The sequence below is a fragment of the Oncorhynchus gorbuscha genome, unplaced genomic scaffold, assembly GCF_021184085.1.
Source record: "Oncorhynchus gorbuscha isolate QuinsamMale2020 ecotype Even-year unplaced genomic scaffold, OgorEven_v1.0 Un_scaffold_1086, whole genome shotgun sequence".
Lineage (NCBI taxonomy): Eukaryota > Metazoa > Chordata > Actinopteri > Salmoniformes > Salmonidae > Oncorhynchus > Oncorhynchus gorbuscha.
Window position 1 is genome coordinate 158,777 of NW_025745972.1, and position 18,951 is coordinate 177,727.

Consider the following 18,951-nt stretch of genomic DNA (forward strand, 5'->3'; position numbering starts at 1 on the left):
CAGTTTCAAATGTCAACAAAGTTTGATGATAACACTGAGGAAGCCAAGATCATTTGGGATCTGCCAGTAATCGCTCCATTAATAAACGGTCAGATGTGCCATCAGTATATTTGACTCTACTTGGCACATCAAGTCATTTTCCTCAGGAGAGGAAGGTGTAACATTAATATGCCTACAACTGTCATGTCATGCTGAATAAGGATGAATGACTTCTGCTTGACATGGTTTCTCTACTACACAACCACTTCTCCATGGCATGAAGTAGTACAGGCCAACACTACTGTCATTGAAGTGCACACTACTCTTATCCAAGTACATACACAACAGTTGCTGCAAAGTAGATTTCCAATGAATCCACTGAATAGCACAGTAGACCTCTGGCAGAACCTCAAAGAATATTAGTGTGTCTTCATTGAAAAGCCTTAAGATGTATGACATCATTGTCCAGTGTTCTGCTTCTAATTATGCAAACCAACCAGAAACATGACATGGAGACCAGCCATGGCAACAGCAGGGTTTTTATTACAAATTAAAATAAACAAAAAAGACAACTCTAAAATGAAGAAATAGAGGCCTGGGGAGATACGGCAAATCGTACAAAATAACCCACACTTGTCTTGTTGAATCCAGTGGGTTGTGGTGGGAGATGAGTCAGCAGGCAAGATCTACACGGAATGTTTTCGTTGATACCTTCACATCTGCGTAATTCATTGATAAACCTACATCTTGTAAGAGTAAGTTGTTTAACCTGAAAGGACTGCCACAGGTACAGTTGACTTCAAACCATTTCTAGAGACAGACATTGAGGCTAGTTTACACACCGCATCTCAAATCAGTTGCATAACACTTTTCTTTCTACCTTATTCCACTCTCTTCCTCTTCCAAGGACCCTGTTCTATCCTTCTCCTCCCGCTGATCAATCAATGAGGACTTTGCACTCATGCTCTTCCTCTCCTATTCATCTCCTCCTCCCTCCCTAGGTCGTGTTCATTAGGTACCAAAGGGACTGAAAGGGGAACTTGGACATTTTAAAACGCATGCCCTAATGAACACGAGCCCGGTTTACTCTGTGAGGTAGAAGTGCATCTTGTCGTTGACGTTCTTCCTCTCGGGGTTGAGGCGTTTGAGGATCTGGGCCAGGACGTTGACCGTCTGCTCGCTGCTCAGGCCAGTCCTCTTGGTCTGGAACTTCTTCAGCAGGTCCTTGGTGGTCATGGGCTTCCGGATCAGGTAGCGACGCACCGCCTCCTCTGTCAGCTGAACGTCACTGTAGAGAGGCAGGATGGAGAGTGGGACAAAACACCAGGGGGAGGGTGTGTGGTGGAAGGGGGGAGAGAATAAGAAGAAAGACCGTGCGTGTGGGAGAGGACAGAGAAAAGAGGGAGAGACAGAACGAGAGTGTGTGTGAGCTAGATGGGGTAAGGGTGAGAAAAGTGAACAAACAGGAGAGATTGAAGAGGAATATACCTGGAACTGGGGGTTGATTTGCCTGAGGGGGGCTGTGGCGTGCTCTTCCCTGAGGGGGCAGGACTCTGGGTGGTGACAGCCGTACTGCTGGACTCCATCTTCAGCCTCTTGGCAGCTGGAGACTCAGAGCTACCACCCACCACCTGTCTCTTACCTGTGAGGGGAGGGAGCAGGGTGATGGACGCAGTTGTAACAACCCTTTATTGTTCAATCAAGAAGAGTTAGCATGTAGTGCTGAGGTCACACATAGCCTTAAGGTGCCACAAACAAAATAAGACTTTCAGATCCTGTGAAAATGTAAATATAAATGAAAACATTACAAATATAAAAATACATTTCCCATCTGTGAATATGTGTGTGAGTGCATGCGTGTGTGTGTACCTTGCTCCAGTTTGCTAGCGGCGGCTCGGAGTGTGTTGGAGGTGGAGGCGGAGTCTATGGACGGTGTTCCAGGGCGACTGCCAGTCCTGGAGCTGCCTCCAGAGCCACGCCCACCACCGCGCTTAGGAGGAGTACGCTTCTTCTGGGGAGGGGCGGGGGTAGTGAGGAAATGGAGAACGTTAAGAGTGGTAGTCAAGAGCAAAGTCCACGAGAGCCACTCTCAACCTGTCAGGACCCAGACCAAGAAAGACCCAGTGTTTGCAGACCATTATCACACCAACACCAGTTGAAATGTGGAATACCAAGAGAGTCAGACCAACACCAACCACATCAAAGGGTTAAAAAGGCCTGTTTTTGTGCCCACACTGCTGCCACACTAGGGAAGCAAGATACCCTGGAAATTGTGTGTTGTGTCACCCCTTTTGTGCCACATAGAAACTACAAAATATGGTATCAGGTTCATCAACTACCAGAATCTTGTTCAAGACTTTTAGAAAAGCCCCAGATCAAGAACACGATATCAAGTCTCCATCTCTGCAAGAAAGACAGGGAAATGGGGTTGACATTGAACAGTGGTACTACAAAAGGGACCACACACAAACTAACACTCTCACACACACACACACACACACCACCATGAAGAGAGCGGAGGCTGCCTCTCCATCGATGTCGCTGTCCTCCGAAGTGTCCGACTCACCGCTGCTGTCTGAAACACACACACAATATTATCACATCATAGCCCCCTTCAACAAAAACACACAACATTATCACATCATAGCCCCCTTCAACAAAAACACACAACATTATCACATCATAGCCCCTTCAACAAAAACACACAACATTATCACATCATAGCCCCTTCAACAAAAACACACAACATTATCACATCATAGCCCCCTTCAACAAAAACACACAACATTATCACATCATAGCCCCCTTCAACAAAAACACACAACATTATCACATCATAGCCCCTTCAACAAAAACACACAACATTATCACATCATAGCCCCCTTCAACAAAAACACACAACATTATCACATCATAGCCCCCTTCAACAAAAACACACAACATTATCACATCATAGCCCCCTTCAACAAAAACACACAACATTATCACATCATAGCCCCTTCAACAAAAACACACAACATTATCACATCATAGCCCCCTTCAACAAAAACACACAACATTATCACATCATAGCCCCTTCAACAAAAACACACAACATTATCACATCATAGCCCCTTCAACAAAAACACACAACATTATCACATCATAGCCCCCTTCAACAAAAACACAACATTATCACATCAAAACAAAAACACACAACATTATCACATCATAGCCCCCTTCAAAAAAAACACACAACATTATCACATCATAGCCCCCTTCAACAAAAACACACAACATTATCACATCATAGCCCCTTCAACAAAAACACACAACATTATCACATCATAGCCCCATTCAACAAAAACACACAACATTATCACATCATAGCCCCATTCAACAAAAACACACAACATTATCACATCATAGCCCCATTCAACAAAAACACACAACATTATCACATCATAGCCCCCTTCAACAAAAACACACAACATTATCACATCATAGCCCCATTCAACAAAAACACACAACATTATCACATCATAGCCCCCTTCAACAAAAACACACAACATTATCACATCATAGCCCCCTTCAACAAAAACACACAACATTATCACATCATAGCCCCCTTCAACAAAAACACACAACATTATCACATCATAGCCCCCTTCAACAAAAACACACAACATTATCACATCATAGCCCCCTTCAACAAAAACACACAACATTATCACATCATAGCCCCATTCAACAAAAACACACAACATTATCACATCATAGCCCCTTCAACAAAAACACACAACATTATCACATCATAGCCCCCTTCAACAAAAACACACAACATTATCACATCACAGCCCCTTCAACAAAAACACACAACATTATCACATCATAGCCCCTTCAACAAAAACACACAACATTATCACATCATAGCCCCCTTCAACAAAAACACACAACATTATCACATCATAGCCCCCTTCAACAAAAACACACAACATTATCACATCATAGCCCCCTTCAACAAAAACACACAACATTATCACATCATAGCCCCCTTCAACAAAAACACACAACATTATCACATCATAGCCCCCTTCAACAAAAACACACAACATTATCACATCATAGCCCCATTCAACAAAAACACACAACATTATCACATCATAGCCCCATTCAACAAAAACACACAACATTATCACATCATAGCCCCCTTCAACAAAAACACACAACATTATCACATCATAGCCCCCTTCAACAAAAACACACAACATTATCACATTATAGCCCCCTTCAACAAAAACACACAACATTATCACATCATAGCCCCCTTCAACAAAAACCCACAATATTATCACATCATAGCCCCCTTCAACAAACACACAACATTATCACATCATAGCCCCCTTCAACAAAAACACACAACATTATCACATCATAGCCCCATTCAACAAAAACACACAATATTATCACATCATAGCCCCATTCAACAAAAACACACAACATTATCACATCATAGCCACCTTCAACAAAAACACACAACATTATCACATCATAGCCCCCTTCAACAAAAACACACAACATTATCACATCATAGCCCCCTTCAACAAAAACACACAATATTATCACATCATAGCCCCCTTCAACAAAAACCCAGTATATTTCCGTGGGTTCAAGTCTTGCCACTTCCTGTGATACCTGATCAGTAAAGATTCTAAAGAAGAAGAAAAACTGCTACCTCTCTTCTTCTTCGTCTGGACTGGGGTCTTCTTCCCTTCCTCTTCCTCCTCCTCCTCTTTCCCCTCTTCCTCGTTCGGTTTCTCCTCCTCGCTCTCTTCCTCACTCTCCGATGCCTCGTCGATTCCTGTGAACAGAGTTAAAGTTCTTAGAATTCACACACATGAACACGTATGGTTTCCATGGGGGTGCCCTCTGACCTTTGGGAACAGCCTCTTTATTGGACTTGGCCTTCTCTTCGCCGACCTCTTCCTCTGAACTGCAGGAACAAGGGAGTAAGGAGCGAGAGAGCGAGAAAGGGATGAAAGAGAAACAGATGTGAGAAAATAAATGAGGTTGCAGGAAGTGTGTGTATGGCTCTACAAGTGTCTCTGGTGAGTGGCCATACAGCTGTCAATAGAAGTACAGTGCATTCTGAAAGTATTCAGACCCTTTACTCAGTCCTTTGTTGAAGCACCTTTGGCAGCGATTACAGCCTCAAGTCTTCTTGGGTATGATGCTACAACACTTGTATTTGAGGAGTTTCCGATTCTTCTCTGCAGATTCTCTCAAGCTCTGTCAGGTTAGATGCGGAGAGTAGCTTCACAGCTATTTGCAGGTCTCTCCAGAGATGTTCGATCAGGTTCACGTCTGGGCTCTGGCTGGGCCACTCAAGGACATTCAGAGACTTGTCCTGAAGCCACTCCTGTGTTGTCTTGGCTCTGTGCTTAGGGTCGTTGTCCTGTTGGAAGTTGAACCGTCACACCAGTCTGAGGTCCTGAAGCCACTCCTGTGTTGTCTTGGCTCTGTACTTAGGGTCGTTGTCCTGATGGAAGTTGAACCGTCACACCAGTCTGAGGTCCTGAAGCCACTCCTGTGTTGTCTTGGCTCTGTACTTAGGGTCGTTGTCCTGTTGGAAGTTGAACCGTCACACCAGTCTGAGGTCCTGAAGCCACTCCTGTGTTGTCTTGGCTCTGTACTTAGGGTCGTTGTCCTGTTGGAAGTTGAACCGTCACACCAGTCTGAGGTCCTGAGTGCTCTGGAGCAGGTTTTCATCAAGGATCTCTCTGTGCTCAGGTCCTCTTTCCCTCGATACAGACTAGTCTCACAGTCTCTGCCGCTGAAACACATCCCGCACCGCATGATGCTGCCACCACCATGCTTCACCGTAGGGATGATGCCAGGTTTCCTCCAGACATGATGCTGCCACCACCATGCTTCACCGTAGGGATGATGCCAGGTTTCCTCCAGATGTGATGCTTGGCATTTAAAGAGTTTAATCTTGGTTTCACCAGACCAGAGAATATTGTTTCTCATGGTCTGGGATTCCTTTAGGTGCCTTTTAGCAAACTCCAGAGGAACTCAAAAGCTCTTTCAGAGTGACCATCGAGTTCGTAGTCAACTCCCTGACCTAGGTCCGCTCAGTTTGGCAGGGCGTCCAGCTCTAGGAAGAGTCTTGGTAGTTCCAAACTTCTTCCATTTAAGAATGATGGAAGTCACTGTGTTCTTGGGAACATTCAATGCTGCATAAATGTTCTTGGGAAACATTTTTGGTACCCTTCCCCAGATCTGTGCCTCCACACAATCCTGTCTCAAAGTTCTACGGACAATTCCTTCAACCTCATGGCTTGGTTTTTGCTCTGACATGCACTGTCAACTGTGAGACCTTATATAGACAGGTGTGTGCCTTTCCAAATCATGTTGAATCAATTGAATTTCCCACAGGTGGACTCCAATCAAGTTGTAGAAACACCTTAAGGATGAACATCTCTGGAGACCTGAAAACGGCTGTGAAGCGACGCTTCCCATCTAACCTGACAGAGCTTGAAGGGCCCCTGAGTGGCACACCGGTGTAAGGCACTGCATTTGTATGCTAGACACATTACTACAGACCCTGGTTCGATTCCAGGCTGTTTCACAACCGGCCGTGATTGGGAGTCCCATAGGGCGGCGCACAATCGGCCCAGCGTCGTCCGGGTTTGGCCGGAGTAGGCCGTCATTCTAAATAAGAATTTTTTCTTAACTGACTGTCCTGGTTTTAAATAAAAGGTTAAAATAATGATAAATGGAAACAGGATGCACCTGAGCTCAATTTAGAATTTCATAGCAAAGGGTCTGAATACTAAGTATTTCAGTTTTCATATTTAATAATTTTGCAAACATTTCTTTAAAAAAACTTTATAGGTTTATAGGGTATTGTCTGTAGACTGTTGAGGATTTAAAAAATGTATTTAATCAATTTTAGAATAAGGTTGTAACATAACAAAATGTGGGAAAAGTAAAAGGGTCGGAATACTTTCTGAATGCACTGTATGTGTGTGTGTGTGTGTATCTGTGAGTCTGTGTGTGTGTGTGTGTGTGTGTGTGTGTGTGTGTGTGTGTGTGTGTGTGTGTGTGTGTGTGTGTGTGTGTGTGTGTGTGTGTGTGTGTGTGTGTTTATCTGTGAGTCTGTATGTGTGTATCTGTATATTTATCTGAGTCTGTGTGTGTGTGTGTGTGTATCTGTGAGTGTGTGTGTATCTGTGAGTGTATCTGAGAGTCTGTGTGTGTGTGTGTGTGTATCTGCACGTCTGTGTGTGTGTGTGTGTGTGTGTGTGTGTGTGTGTGTGTGTGTGTGTGTGTGTGTGTGTGTGTGTGTGTGTGTGTGTGTGTGTGTGTGTGTGTATCTGTGAGTCTGTGTGTGTGTGTGTGTGTATCTGTGAGTCTGTGTGTGTGTGTGTGTGTATCTGTGGGTCTGTGTGTGTGTGTATCTGTGGGTCTGTGTGTGTGTGTATCTGTATGTTTATCTGTGAGTCTGTGTGTGTGTGTGTGTATCTTTGGGTCTGTGTGTGTGTGTGTCACCTGCTCTCATCTGACATGTAGTCGACTTCCAGGCCCTCAAAGTCTCCATCGTCACTGTCCTCATTAGCCTCGCTGTCACTGCCCCTCTTCTTCTTCTTCTTCTTCCCCTTCCCCTTCCCCTTCACATCCCCCTCTTTCTTCTTGGGCTTGCTGTCTCCATCTGACAGAAAGAGGGGGAGAGAAAAGAGAGGGAACGTAAAGAGAGATGCACCTTCTAACAATTCAACAGTTGAACATGTAAAATGTACTTATTTGTTGGACATTGAGATGCGTCTTCAGCTAACAGACACGTGGTTCATACACACTGTATACTAGTGATGAGCACCGACATGGATAATCCACGTTGAAATCGGTTGCATTTTTTCCTGTTAAATATCAATATCATATCACAATATCAGAAACACTTTGCTGTACATGTTGTTTACCCAAATTATAATGTAAAATATTTGTAAAAAAATAATAAAATACATTGCATCTGTGTTCATTTCTTGTGTGTGGATCTCTGTGAAGTCCAGACAACTAAGGGGTCTGTGGTGATTTTCACCATTTGTTTGGATTCCTCACGTCTTAATCATTGTTAAGAAGAAGTTTGGTTCATATCGGATGTTAGGAACTATATTTATTGAATATTATATAAATCCTATCAATTTAAATGGCCAATTTGGGTGCAATCAACACGCTTTCAATTTGAGTTCTAATTGTCTTTCAGAAAAATAACGTTCAAGAAATGCTAATCTGATCTGTTTCTAACTGCAGATACCATTTCAGATCAATCTGATTGGTGGGTGTCCAAAACTTTTCTTGTGCTTTTTGAGGTTGAATGACTCCCATGCCCCTTTTTACTCTGCTTTCATTCTCATCATTACTGGGCTCTCCCTCCCTCCATCCCTCTCACCTCCCTTTCATCCTTCTCTCCTCCCTCCCTCCCTCTCTCCATCCTTCTCTCCTCCCTCCCTCCATCCTTCTCTCCTCCCTCCCTCCATCCTTCTCTCCTCCCTCCCTCCATCCTTCTCTCCTCCCTCCCTCCATCCTTCTCTCCTCCCTCCCTCCATCCTTCTCTCCTCCCTCCATCCTTCTCTCCTCCCTCCATCCTTCTCTCCTCCCTCCATCCTTCTCTCCTCCCTCCCTCCATCCTTCTCTCCTCCCATCCTTCTCTCCTCCCTCCCTCCATCCTTCTCTCGTCCCTCCCTCCATCCTTCTCTCCTCCCTCCCTCCATCCTTCTCTCCCCCTCCTTCCATCCTTCTCTCCCCCTCCTTCCATCCTTCTCTACTCCCTCCCTCCATTCATCCTCCCTCCCATCCTCTCTTCCATCCTTCTCTCCACAGAAGCTGCTGTCACTTTCCTCTACTCCATCTCAGTTGACCTTTCTGCGACTCCTCACATCCCATCTCCTCGCCTCGTTCTCAACTGTATTGGAGAAGGTAAAGACGAGAGGATGCAACGAATCGAGGAAAGATGAAATCGCACGCCACTGTTGCTCATCACTGCTCAGCTCTCCTCTCTCCTCACCTTCGTCCATCTCTCCTCACCTTCTCCTCCACTGCTGTCGCTCTCATCACTGCTCAGCTCTCCTCTCTCCTCACCTTCGTCCATCTCTCCTCACCTTCTCCTCCACTGCTGTCGCTCTCATCACTGCTCAGCTCTCCTCTCTCCTCACCTTCGTCCATCTCTCCTCACCTTCTCCTCCACTGCTGTCGCTCTCATCACTGCTCAGCTCTCCTCTCTCCTCACCTTCGTCCATCTCTCCTCACCTTCTCCTCCACTGCTGTCGCTCTCATCACTGCTCAGCTCCTGCAATCCGTTTTGTCACCAAAGCTCCATATACTACCCACCATTGCGACCTGTACGCTCTCGTTGGCTGGCCCTCGCTTCATACTCGTCGCCAAACCCACTGGCTCCATGTCATCTACAAGACCCTGCTAGGTAAAGTCCCCCCTTATCTCAGCTCGCTGGTCACCATAGCATCTCCCACCTGTAGCACACGCTCCAGCGGGTATATCTCTCTAGTCACCCCCAAAACCAATTCTTTCTTTGGCCGCCTCTCCTTCCAGTTCTCTGCTGCCAATGACTGGAACGAACTATAAAAATCTCTGAAACTGGAAACACTTATCTCCCTCACTAGCTTTAAGCACCAACTGTCAGAGCAGCACACAGATTACTGCACCTGTACATAGCCCACCTATAATTTAGCCCAAACAACTACCTCTTTCCCTACTGTATTTAATATATTTATTTATTTTGCTCCTTTGCACCCCATTATTTTTATTTCTACTTTGCACATTCTTCCATTGCAAAACTACCATTCCAGTGTTTTACTTGCTATATTGTATTTACCTCCTCACCTGATTTGCTCACATCGTATATAGACTTGTTTATACTGTATTATTGACTGTATGTTTGTTTTACTCCATGTGTAACTCTGTGTCGTTGTATCTGTCGAACTGCTTTGCTTTATCTTGGCCAGGTCGCAATTGTAAATGAGAACTTGTTCTCAACTTGCCTACCTGGTTAAATAAAGGTGAAAAAAACACAAGAAAAACCTTCTCCTCCACTGCTGTCGCTCTCATCACTGTTCAGCTCACTTCTCTCCTCACCTTCTCCTCCACTGCTGTCTCTCTCATCACTGCTCAGCTCTCTTCAACTTCTCCACTGCTGTCTCTCTCATCACTGCTCAGCTCTCTTCTCTCCTCACCTTCTCCTCCACTGCTGTCTCGCTCATCACTGCTCAACTCTCTTCTCTTCTTCTCCTCCACTGCTGTCTCTCTCATCACTGCTCAACTCTCTTCTCTTCTCACCTTCTCCTCCACTGCTGTCTCTCTCATCACTGCTCAACTCTCTTCTCTTCTCTCCTTACCTTCTCCTCCACTGCTGTCTCTCTCATCACTGCTCAACTCTCTTCTCTTCTCTCCTCACCTTCTCCTCCACTGCTGTCTCGCTCATCACTGCTCAATTCTCTTCTCTTCTCACCTTCTCCTCCACTGCTGTCTCTCTCATCACTGCTCAACTCTCTTCTCTTCTCACCTTCTCCTCCTCTGCTGTCTCTCTCATCACTGCTCAACTCTCTTCTCTTCTCTCCTTACCTTCTCCTCCACTGCTGTCTCTCTCATCACTGCTCAACTCTCTTCTCTTCTCTTCTTACCTTCTCCTCCACTGCTGTCTCTCTCATCACTGCTCAACTCTCTTCTCTTCTTACCTTCTCCTCCACTGCTGTCTCGCTCATCACTGCTCAACTCTCTTCTCTTCTCACCTTCTCCTCCACTGCTGTCTCTCTCATCACTGCTCAACTCTCTTCTCACCTTCTCCTCCACAGCTGTCTCTCTCATCACTGCTCAACTCTCTTCTCTTCTCTCCTTACCTTCTCCTCCACTGCTGTCTCTCTCATCACTGCTCAACTCTCTTCTCTTCTCTTCTTACCTTCTCCTCCACTGCTGTCTCTCTCATCACTGCTCAACTCTCTTCTCTCCTCACCTTACCTTCTCCTCCACTGCTGTCTCGCTCATCACTGCTCAACTCTCTTCTCTTCTCTTCTCACCTTCTCCTCCACTGCTGTCTCTCTCATCACTGCTCAACTCTCTTCTCTTCTCTCCTTACCTTCTCCTCCACTGCTGTCTCTCTCATCACTGCTCAACTCTCTTCTCTTCTTACCTTCTCCTCCACTGCTGTCTCTCTCATCACTGCTCAACTCTCTTCTCTCCTCACCTTCTCCTCCTCCGCTGCTGTCGCTCTCATCACTGTTCAACTCTCTTCTCTTCTCTCCTTACCTTCTCCTCCACTGCTGTCTCTCTCATCACTGCTCAACTCTCTTCTCTTCTCTCCTCACCTTCTCCTCCACTGCTGTCTCTCTCATCACTGCTCAACTCTTCTCATCTCTCCTCACCTTCTCCTCCGCTGCTGTCGCTCTCATCACTGCTCAGCTCCAGGTCATCCTCCAGGTCATGGATGCGCAGGTCCCCTCCTCTTCCTCCCTTCTTCTTTTTCTTCTTCCCCCCCTTCTCGCCTTCCTCGTCGTCATCGTCCGGCCCTCTCTCCTGCTCCCGCAGGCGCCTCTGGAGCATGATGCTGAAGTGGTTCACCACCTTGTTCCTCCTGAGAGGGGGGGAGGGGAAGTAGTGTGTACCCCAGTACGTTCCCCCACATCTACCCCCTAGTGTTTTTACCTGAGGGGTGAATTTGCACCCCCTATCTTTATTCTTCCCCTCAGTATTTCCCCTTCTCCTGTCTCTCTCCCCTCCACTTCACCCTCTCCTCACCTGCCCCACTCCTCCTCTGCCTCCTCGGCGGTCAGCGTGCGGTGTTTGGCCTGGGGCACGAAGTTGTACCAACCGTTGACGGGGAAGGCCTCAAAGGCCCCGTCGGGACACTGGGTAAAGATGTAGTAGGACGCATTCTCCGTTATGCCCCCTTTCTTCGTTCCCTTGAACCTGAAACAGAGAGAAACATGTTGATAATAAAGGATAGTTCAGGCTATATGGGAGTTCCTCCTTGCCCTCGGATCGACAGAGAGACAAAGGATGGCTTGGTAAGTATTTGTGAGAGAACCAGAGCTAAGTAAAGGTAAGATCAAGGCCTGTGTGGAGCCTACCTCTTCCCTGCCTTGCCGTTGACCTTGAGGATCCAGGGTTGGTCCTCCACCTTGAACTCCCTGGTGACTATTCCAAACTTCTTCCTGCGTGCCTCCTCCCTCTGCTTCTTCCCAAACTCACTGCCTGCCGCCCCCTCCTCAGTCTCCTCCACACCATACATCCTCCTGTTACTCATGTCCCGCTCCATACGAGCCTGGGGGGAGGGGGAAAGGAGGGAGGAGAGTAGGGAGATGAAGTGTAGAAGGTAATATAAATAATAGAAGGGGAGGAGAGGAAGGTAGAGCGAGAGACGGGGAGGGAGAGAGAGACGGGGAGGGGGAGAGAGAGACGGGGGAGAGAGACGGGGGGGGAGAGAGAGAGAGGGGGGAGACGGGGAGGGGTAGAGAGAGACGGGGGGAGACGGGGAGGGGGAGAGAGAGACAGGGGGGAGAGAGAGACGGGGAGGGGGAGAGAGAGAGGCGGGGAGGGGGAGAGAGAGAGGCGGGGAGGGGAGAGAGAGAGACGGGGAGGGGGAGAGAGAGAGACGGGGAGGGGGGGGAGACGGGGACGGGGGGGGGGGGACGGGGAGAGGGAGAGACGGGGAAGGGGGGAGAGAGACGGGGAGGGGGAGAGAGACGGGGAGGGGGGGGAGAGAGACGGGGAGGGGGGGAGAGAGACGGGGAGGGGGGAGAGAGACGGGGAGGGGGAGAGAGACGGGGAGGGGGAGAGAGGGGGGGGGGGAGAGAGACGGGGACGGGGGGAGAGAGACGGGGACGGGGGGAGAGAGACGGGGACGGGGGAGAGAGACAGGGACGGGGGGAGAGAGACAGGGAGGGGGAGAGAGACGGGAGGGGGAGAGAGACGGGGGAGGAGGGACGGGGAGGAGAGAGAGACGGGGAGGGAGAGAGAGAGACGGGGGGAGGGAGAGAGAGACGGGGAGGGAGAGACGGGGAGGGAGAGAGAGAGACGGGGAGGGAGAGAGAGAGACGGGGAGGGAGAGAGAGAGACGGGGAGGGGAGAGAGAGACGGGTAGGGAGAGAGAGACGGGTAGGGAGAGAGAGAGACGGGTAGGGACAGAGAGAGACGGGGAGGGAGAGAGAGAGACGGGGAGGGGGAGAAAGAGGGGGGGAAGAGGGGGGAGACAGGTAGGGAGAGAGAGAGACGGGGAGGGGGAGAGAGATGGGGGAGAGAGACGGGGAGGGAGAGAGAGAGACGGGGGGGGAGATGGGGGGGGGGAGACGGGGAGGGGGGACGGGGAGGGGCAGAGAGAGACGGGGAGGGGGGAGAGAGACGGGGAGGGGGAGACGACGGAAGGGAGAGAGACGGGGAGGGGAGAGAGAGAGGGGGGAGGGGGAGAGAGAGACGGGGAGGGGGAGAGAGAGACGGGGAGGGGGAGAGAGAGACGGGGAGGGGGAGAGAGAGAGAGAGACAGAAACGTGGAGGGGGAGAGAGACAGAAACGGGGGGGGGAGAGAGAGAGAGGGGGGGAGAGAGACGGGGAGGGAGAGAGACGGGGAGGGAGAGAGACGGGGAGGGGAGAGAGAGACGGGGAGGGAGAGAGAGAAGGGGAGGGGGGAGAGAGACGGGGAGGTGGGGGGAGAGAGACGGGGAGGTGGGGGGAGAGGGGGAGGTGGGGAGAGAGACGGGGGGGGGGGAGAGAGAGAGAGAGAGACAGAAACGGGGAGGGGGAGAGAGACAGAAACGGGGAGGGGGAGAGAGAGAGAGACGGGGAGGGAGAGAGAGACGGGGAGGGAGAGAGAGCGAAGGAGAGACAGACGACAGGGAGAGAGAACGAAGGAGAGACAGACAGGGAGAGAGAATCATTGAGTGTTCTTGTAGGCTATTGAGGAAAGTTGTAATGAGAGGGAGTTTCCCAGAGAGTTGGCCTGCATACCTGGGTCCAGGAGGAGCAGTTTACTTTGTCCCCAGAGTTAAAGGCCATGATGCTGTACTTCTTACTGGTGTTCCTACACACACACACAGGTTAGTGGTGTAAGCTATGTCATGATTCATGTAGATACCACATCATGTACAGTGCATTTGAAAGTGTTCAGACCTCTTGACTTTTTCCACAGACCTTATATAGACAGGTGTGTGCCTTTCCAAATCATGTCAAATCAATTTAATTTTCCACAGGTGGACTCCAATCAAGTTGTAAAAACATCTCAAGGATGATCAATGGAAACAGGATGCATCGGAGCTCATTTTTAGGGTCTCATAGCAAAGGCTCCGAATACTTATGTAAATAAGGGATCTATTTATATTTTTTTTATAAAATGTGCAAAAATGTCTAAAGACCTGTTTTCACTTTGTCATTATAAACCATTGTATGTAGATTCAGGAGGGAATTATTTAAAAATATATATATTTTAGATTAATACTGTAATGTAAAGATCTGAGTGGCTGGTAGATTTTTTTAAATGTACCTGACACAGTGGCTGGTGAACCAAAAAGTAAATTGTATGTCCTGCTTGGAACACTACACATACAGAAGATACACTTAGGGAAAGTTAGCTGTTTTATCACCCAAGGTTTTTGTTTGAGATGTTTTTTTTATGTGTGTTCACTCCCGCGTTTCCATTAGCTCAGGAAGTGTCGTAATTCAGATAGTTCAGGTAAATGTGCAACGCAAAAAAAACTCTGTGGGAATCCGTGTTAAAATGATGCACGTTAAGTGTCTTTTGTACTTGGAAAATTATTTTGGGGTGATTTGAAAGTAGAGTGAGGTTCCAAAACCGTATTGCAAGCAATGATTATTAACGGTTAGACAGAGAGTCGGGAATGTTGTACACATTGGCCCTGCTGTGGTCAAATGTTAAATGAGAACCCAATGGCTGTAGGCCTTGGATAGTACTTACTTGGGGACCCGGACTATGTACTCTGTAGAAGAGGAACTGCTGCCACCCTGTAAAAAAAACACACACAGTTTGCTACACTACATATACAAACGTAAGTGGACACCCCTTCAAATGAGTGGATTCGGCTATTTCAGCCACACTCGTTGCTGGCAGGTGTATAAAAATTGAGCACACAGACATGCAATCTCAGTAGACAAACATTGGCAGTAGAATGCCCTTAGTGAAGAGCTCAGTGATTGGCTGTGGCACTGGCCACTCTATGGCACTGTGTGCTGTGAGGACAGGTGAAGAGGAGTCTACAGAGGACATGGAGATAGAACAAGCTACACTATAGTTTGAAACTAGCATGTTTTGAGCTAACTTATCAGGACTGTATCTGGGTAAGATCGCGGACCGCTTGTGTCGCTGATTTGAAGCTCAATGTCTTATCGTTTTATCTCTATGGCAGAGGACACCCGGCTCACTGTGGGGCGTGAGAGTAACATGATAGGGTATGAATCATGATCACCCAGTCTATGGGGAATGAGCCTCCGGGGAAAATCTGGGAGGAGGACATTCTGAAGGTTGTAAAGTATGTGGGTGTGTCTTGTCTGAGCAAAATAGCCAGACCCTGTTATGATTGCTTTGTTGTTGGCCAAAGTAAGACACGTGTAAGTTCAGTAATGACCGGTACATTCTAACTGTCTTCGTAATGTCTTTTTATTTCCATCTATGACACAGTGCCATTTTTGGTTCCAAGAAGCCTGTCAGAGTAGGAGGGGCTGATCTAGGATCAATTCTATTTCTATTCTAATCCATTCAGAATGTAAACCCCATTTCCAAATGTTCCTACCTGAAAAGCATTGAATTTGAATTGAAATTTCAATGCACATCCTGAATTTACTGGAATTAAAAATTGGAATTGACCCTAAACATACAGTCTGTGTAATCATATTCTTGTAGTCATTTTAAAAGACGAAACCGATCCTAGATCAGCACACACTTGCTACATACGGCCCCAGGTCTGTATTCAAATTGTGAGACGGCAAAATAAATATTGTTTCTGGCGTTAGAGACGGGTGAGTTATGTTTGATCAGGGACAGAGGCTGTCATTCCTCGAGCCCAGTCCAGATAGGATTGAGGGTCAGGGAGATGGATACACAAGTCTGTTAGTCTATACATGATGCCTATGTCCCAAGACATAAAGTACAGTCAAAAGTTTGGGTGCACCTACTACTCATTCAAGGGTTTTTCTATATTTTTTTTATTATTTTCTACATTGTGGCATAATTTGTAAAGACGTCACAACTATGAAATAACACATATGGAATCATGTAGTAACCAAAAAAGTGTTAAAACAAAATATATTATTTTAGATTTTTCAAAGTAGCTACCCTTTGCCTTAATGACAGCTTTGCACACTCTTGACATTCTCTCTCTCAGCTTCATGATGACAGATTGACAGATTTCCACTCATGTTTCTTGGCCCAAGCAAGTCTCTTCTTATGGTCCTTCTGTAGCTCAGTTGGTAGAGCATGGCGCTTGTAACGCCAGGGTAGTGGGTTCGATTCCCGGGACCACCCATATGTAGAATGTATGCACACATGACTGTAAGTCGCTTTGGATAAAAGCGTCTGCTAAATGGCTTATTATTATTATTATTATTATTTTCAAATCCTTCAAAGGATGCCACCTTTCCAACTAGTCAGTTCGTAAAATTTATGCTGTTAGAACTGCCCCGGTCAACTCTTAACTGCTGTTATTGTGAAGTGGAAACATTTAGGAGCAACAACGGATCACCCACACAGTGGTAGGCCACACAAGCTCACAGAACGGGACCGCCGAGTGCCGAAGCCCGTATAAATCGTCTGTCCTCAGTTGCAACACTCACTACCAAGTTCCAAACTGCCTCTGGAAGCAACGTAGGTCAAGAACTGTTTGTCAGGAGCTTCATGTAATGGGTTTCCATGGCCGAGCAGCTGCACATAAGCCTAAAATCACAATGCCAAGCGTTGGCTAAAGTGATGTGAAGCTTGCCTCCATTGGACTCTGGAGCAGTGGAAATGCCTTCTCTGGAGTGGTGAATCACATTTCACCATTTGGCAGTCTAAAGGACGAATCTGAGTTTGGCGGATGCCAGGAGAACACTACCTGCCCCAATGCATAGTGCAGACAGTAAAGTTTGATGGAGGAGGAATAATGGTCTGGGGCTGTTTTTCATGTTCAGGCTCCTTAGTTTCGGTAAAGGGAATCTTAACGCTACAGCAGACATTGACATTCTAGACGATTCTGTGCTTCAAACTTTGTGGCAACAGTTTGGAGAAGGACCTTTCCTGTTTCAGCATGACAATGCCCCGTGTACAAAGCAAGGTCCATACAGAAATAGTTTGTCGAGATCGGTAGAAGAACTTGATTGGCCTGCACAGAGCCCTGACCTCAACCTCAAGGAACACCTTTTGGATGAATTGGAATGACGGGCTGAGAGCCAGGCCTAAATGCCCAACATCAATGTCCGACCTCACTAATGTTTTAGTGGCCGAATTCAGAATGGAAGCAAATCCCTGCAGCAATGTTTCAACATCTAGTGGAAAGCTTTCCCAGAACAGTGGAGGCTGCTATAGCAGTAAAGGGAGGACCATCTCCATATTAATGCCCAGCAAGCCTGACAATGAGATAAGCAAGCAACAGATGAAGCAAATGTGTTGAGCAATAGACTGATACCGTCATGTTGACCCTACAAGTAAACCATACACCCAATACTTACCAATGAAGCCATGGTCGACTGTATACAGAGGCAGTATGCCCCTATTCTTAGTCAAGCAGTCACCTGTAAGTGATCACCTGTTGAAGTATAACGACATTTTTTTCAGTTCATAGCAAGATAGAACACTATAGGACATGCTTAACTGACTTCGGTCTCAGCATATGCAGAAATGACTCATCAAAAGGCAGTTGTGGTCATTTATGTACGAACGTTAGCTATAGAACCATATATTTTGATATTAAAGGCTTCGCCTCTTCCTCTGATAGAGCTAAGTTACTACTTACTGTACGTTAGTCTGTAGCTAGTTACCAGTAGGCTAAGACACTCAATAAATATATTGACCCAGTCAACCTACCTCTTCAAAATGTGCGAAACAAAAAGATGTTGCTTCATAGGTAATCAAACGTAAATCGTGGATAACATTTCATATTAGAATGTATCTAGCACTTAATATCTGGTAGCTAACGTTACTCATGCAGTCGTTAGTTAAATATTTGTCTTGGGTTAGTACTATCTGGTATCCTTTGGACGTCCCTACCCAACCTAACCATAAACCTTTTCCTTTATTTCGGTAGGGACGTACTAAGGATCTAAAATAACACTAACACATGACAAGTCCTGCTGCTTTCCGCCAACCGTTCCGTCAAGAATAATGGTCGGCCGGAAAACGAATTCAAACAGCACTTAGTTCTTAGTAGATAGGTGCCATAGGCTCGTGCCGCGAAACCAAAGAATATCCTATTATTAAAACAACTGTCCATTGTTTCCAGTTATCTACGAAATATGACCTATAATTCATTACAATTCCTTCTAAAAAGTATAATTATTGCAGTTAGATGACATCATCCTCTGTGAGGAAATAGCAAGCATATTGTAAACAGTTTTTGAGATAAAAGTTTGAGGTGTGATTTTTAATGCGTTGGCCACAAGTACGAGTATAACGGGTCAACATTATTTGCGTACAAGTTAACAGAAATTGACTTTTAAAAGTGAGATTTTCACTGTACAATTACTTTAAATCCTTGGTGACGATTAATGATTGAAAACATCTGGTTGACAACTGTTGAGAGACCTGCTGTGGTTCTACCTTGCTGCAAATTTGTCAAGACTCAAATTATTTTTATTTAACAAACTGTATCGGGCAATATATACACATTTTCATTGATAAATTACAGCCATACTATATTTGTGCACTTGTGAAGGAGTGTCCAATTTGTAAGTCGCTCTGGATAAGAGCGTCTGCTAAATGACTTAAATGTAAATGTAAATGTTACA

The 18,951-nt window shown here is 46.5% G+C and overlaps 1 protein-coding gene across 4 annotated transcripts; it reads right to left on the bottom strand.

Moving 5' to 3' along the window:
- Positions 1-500: 500 nt before the first annotated feature.
- LOC124021201 (general transcription factor IIF subunit 1-like) lies at positions 501-18,231 on the bottom strand. 4 transcript variants are annotated; one of them, XM_046336552.1, is made up of 14 exons: positions 18,032-18,231; positions 17,677-17,753; positions 14,933-14,979; positions 13,969-14,041; positions 12,096-12,289; positions 11,764-11,934; positions 11,391-11,599; positions 7,513-7,672; positions 4,893-4,951; positions 4,694-4,819; positions 2,484-2,554; positions 1,849-1,987; positions 1,468-1,621; positions 501-1,267 (listed from the first exon to the last, which is right to left on the bottom strand). In XM_046336552.1, the coding sequence occupies exons 2-14, from the start codon at positions 17,686-17,688 to the stop codon at positions 1,063-1,065; spliced, it is 1,620 nt and encodes a 539-aa protein (XP_046192508.1). In that variant the 5' UTR covers positions 17,689-17,753; positions 18,032-18,231; the 3' UTR covers positions 501-1,062. The 4 variants fall into 4 exon arrangements, with proteins under 4 accessions (XP_046192508.1, XP_046192506.1, XP_046192507.1 ...); XM_046336550.1 differs by having other exon boundaries at positions 1,849-1,990; XM_046336551.1 differs by having other exon boundaries at positions 2,481-2,554.
- Between the last annotated feature and the right edge of the window lie 720 nt (positions 18,232-18,951).

Bases quoted from the DNA above. Each gene is read 5' to 3' on its own strand.
- LOC124021201 (XM_046336549.1), bottom strand. The intron at 7,673-11,390 runs GTGAGGAGAGAT...TCTTTCTGTCAG, and splicing joins CGACAGCAGCGGAGGAGAAG to ATGGAGACAGCAAGCCCAAG. The intron at 1,991-2,480 runs GTGTGTGTGTGT...GCCCCTCCCCAG, and splicing joins CCTCCGCTCTCTTCATGGTG to AAGAAGCGTACTCCTCCTAA.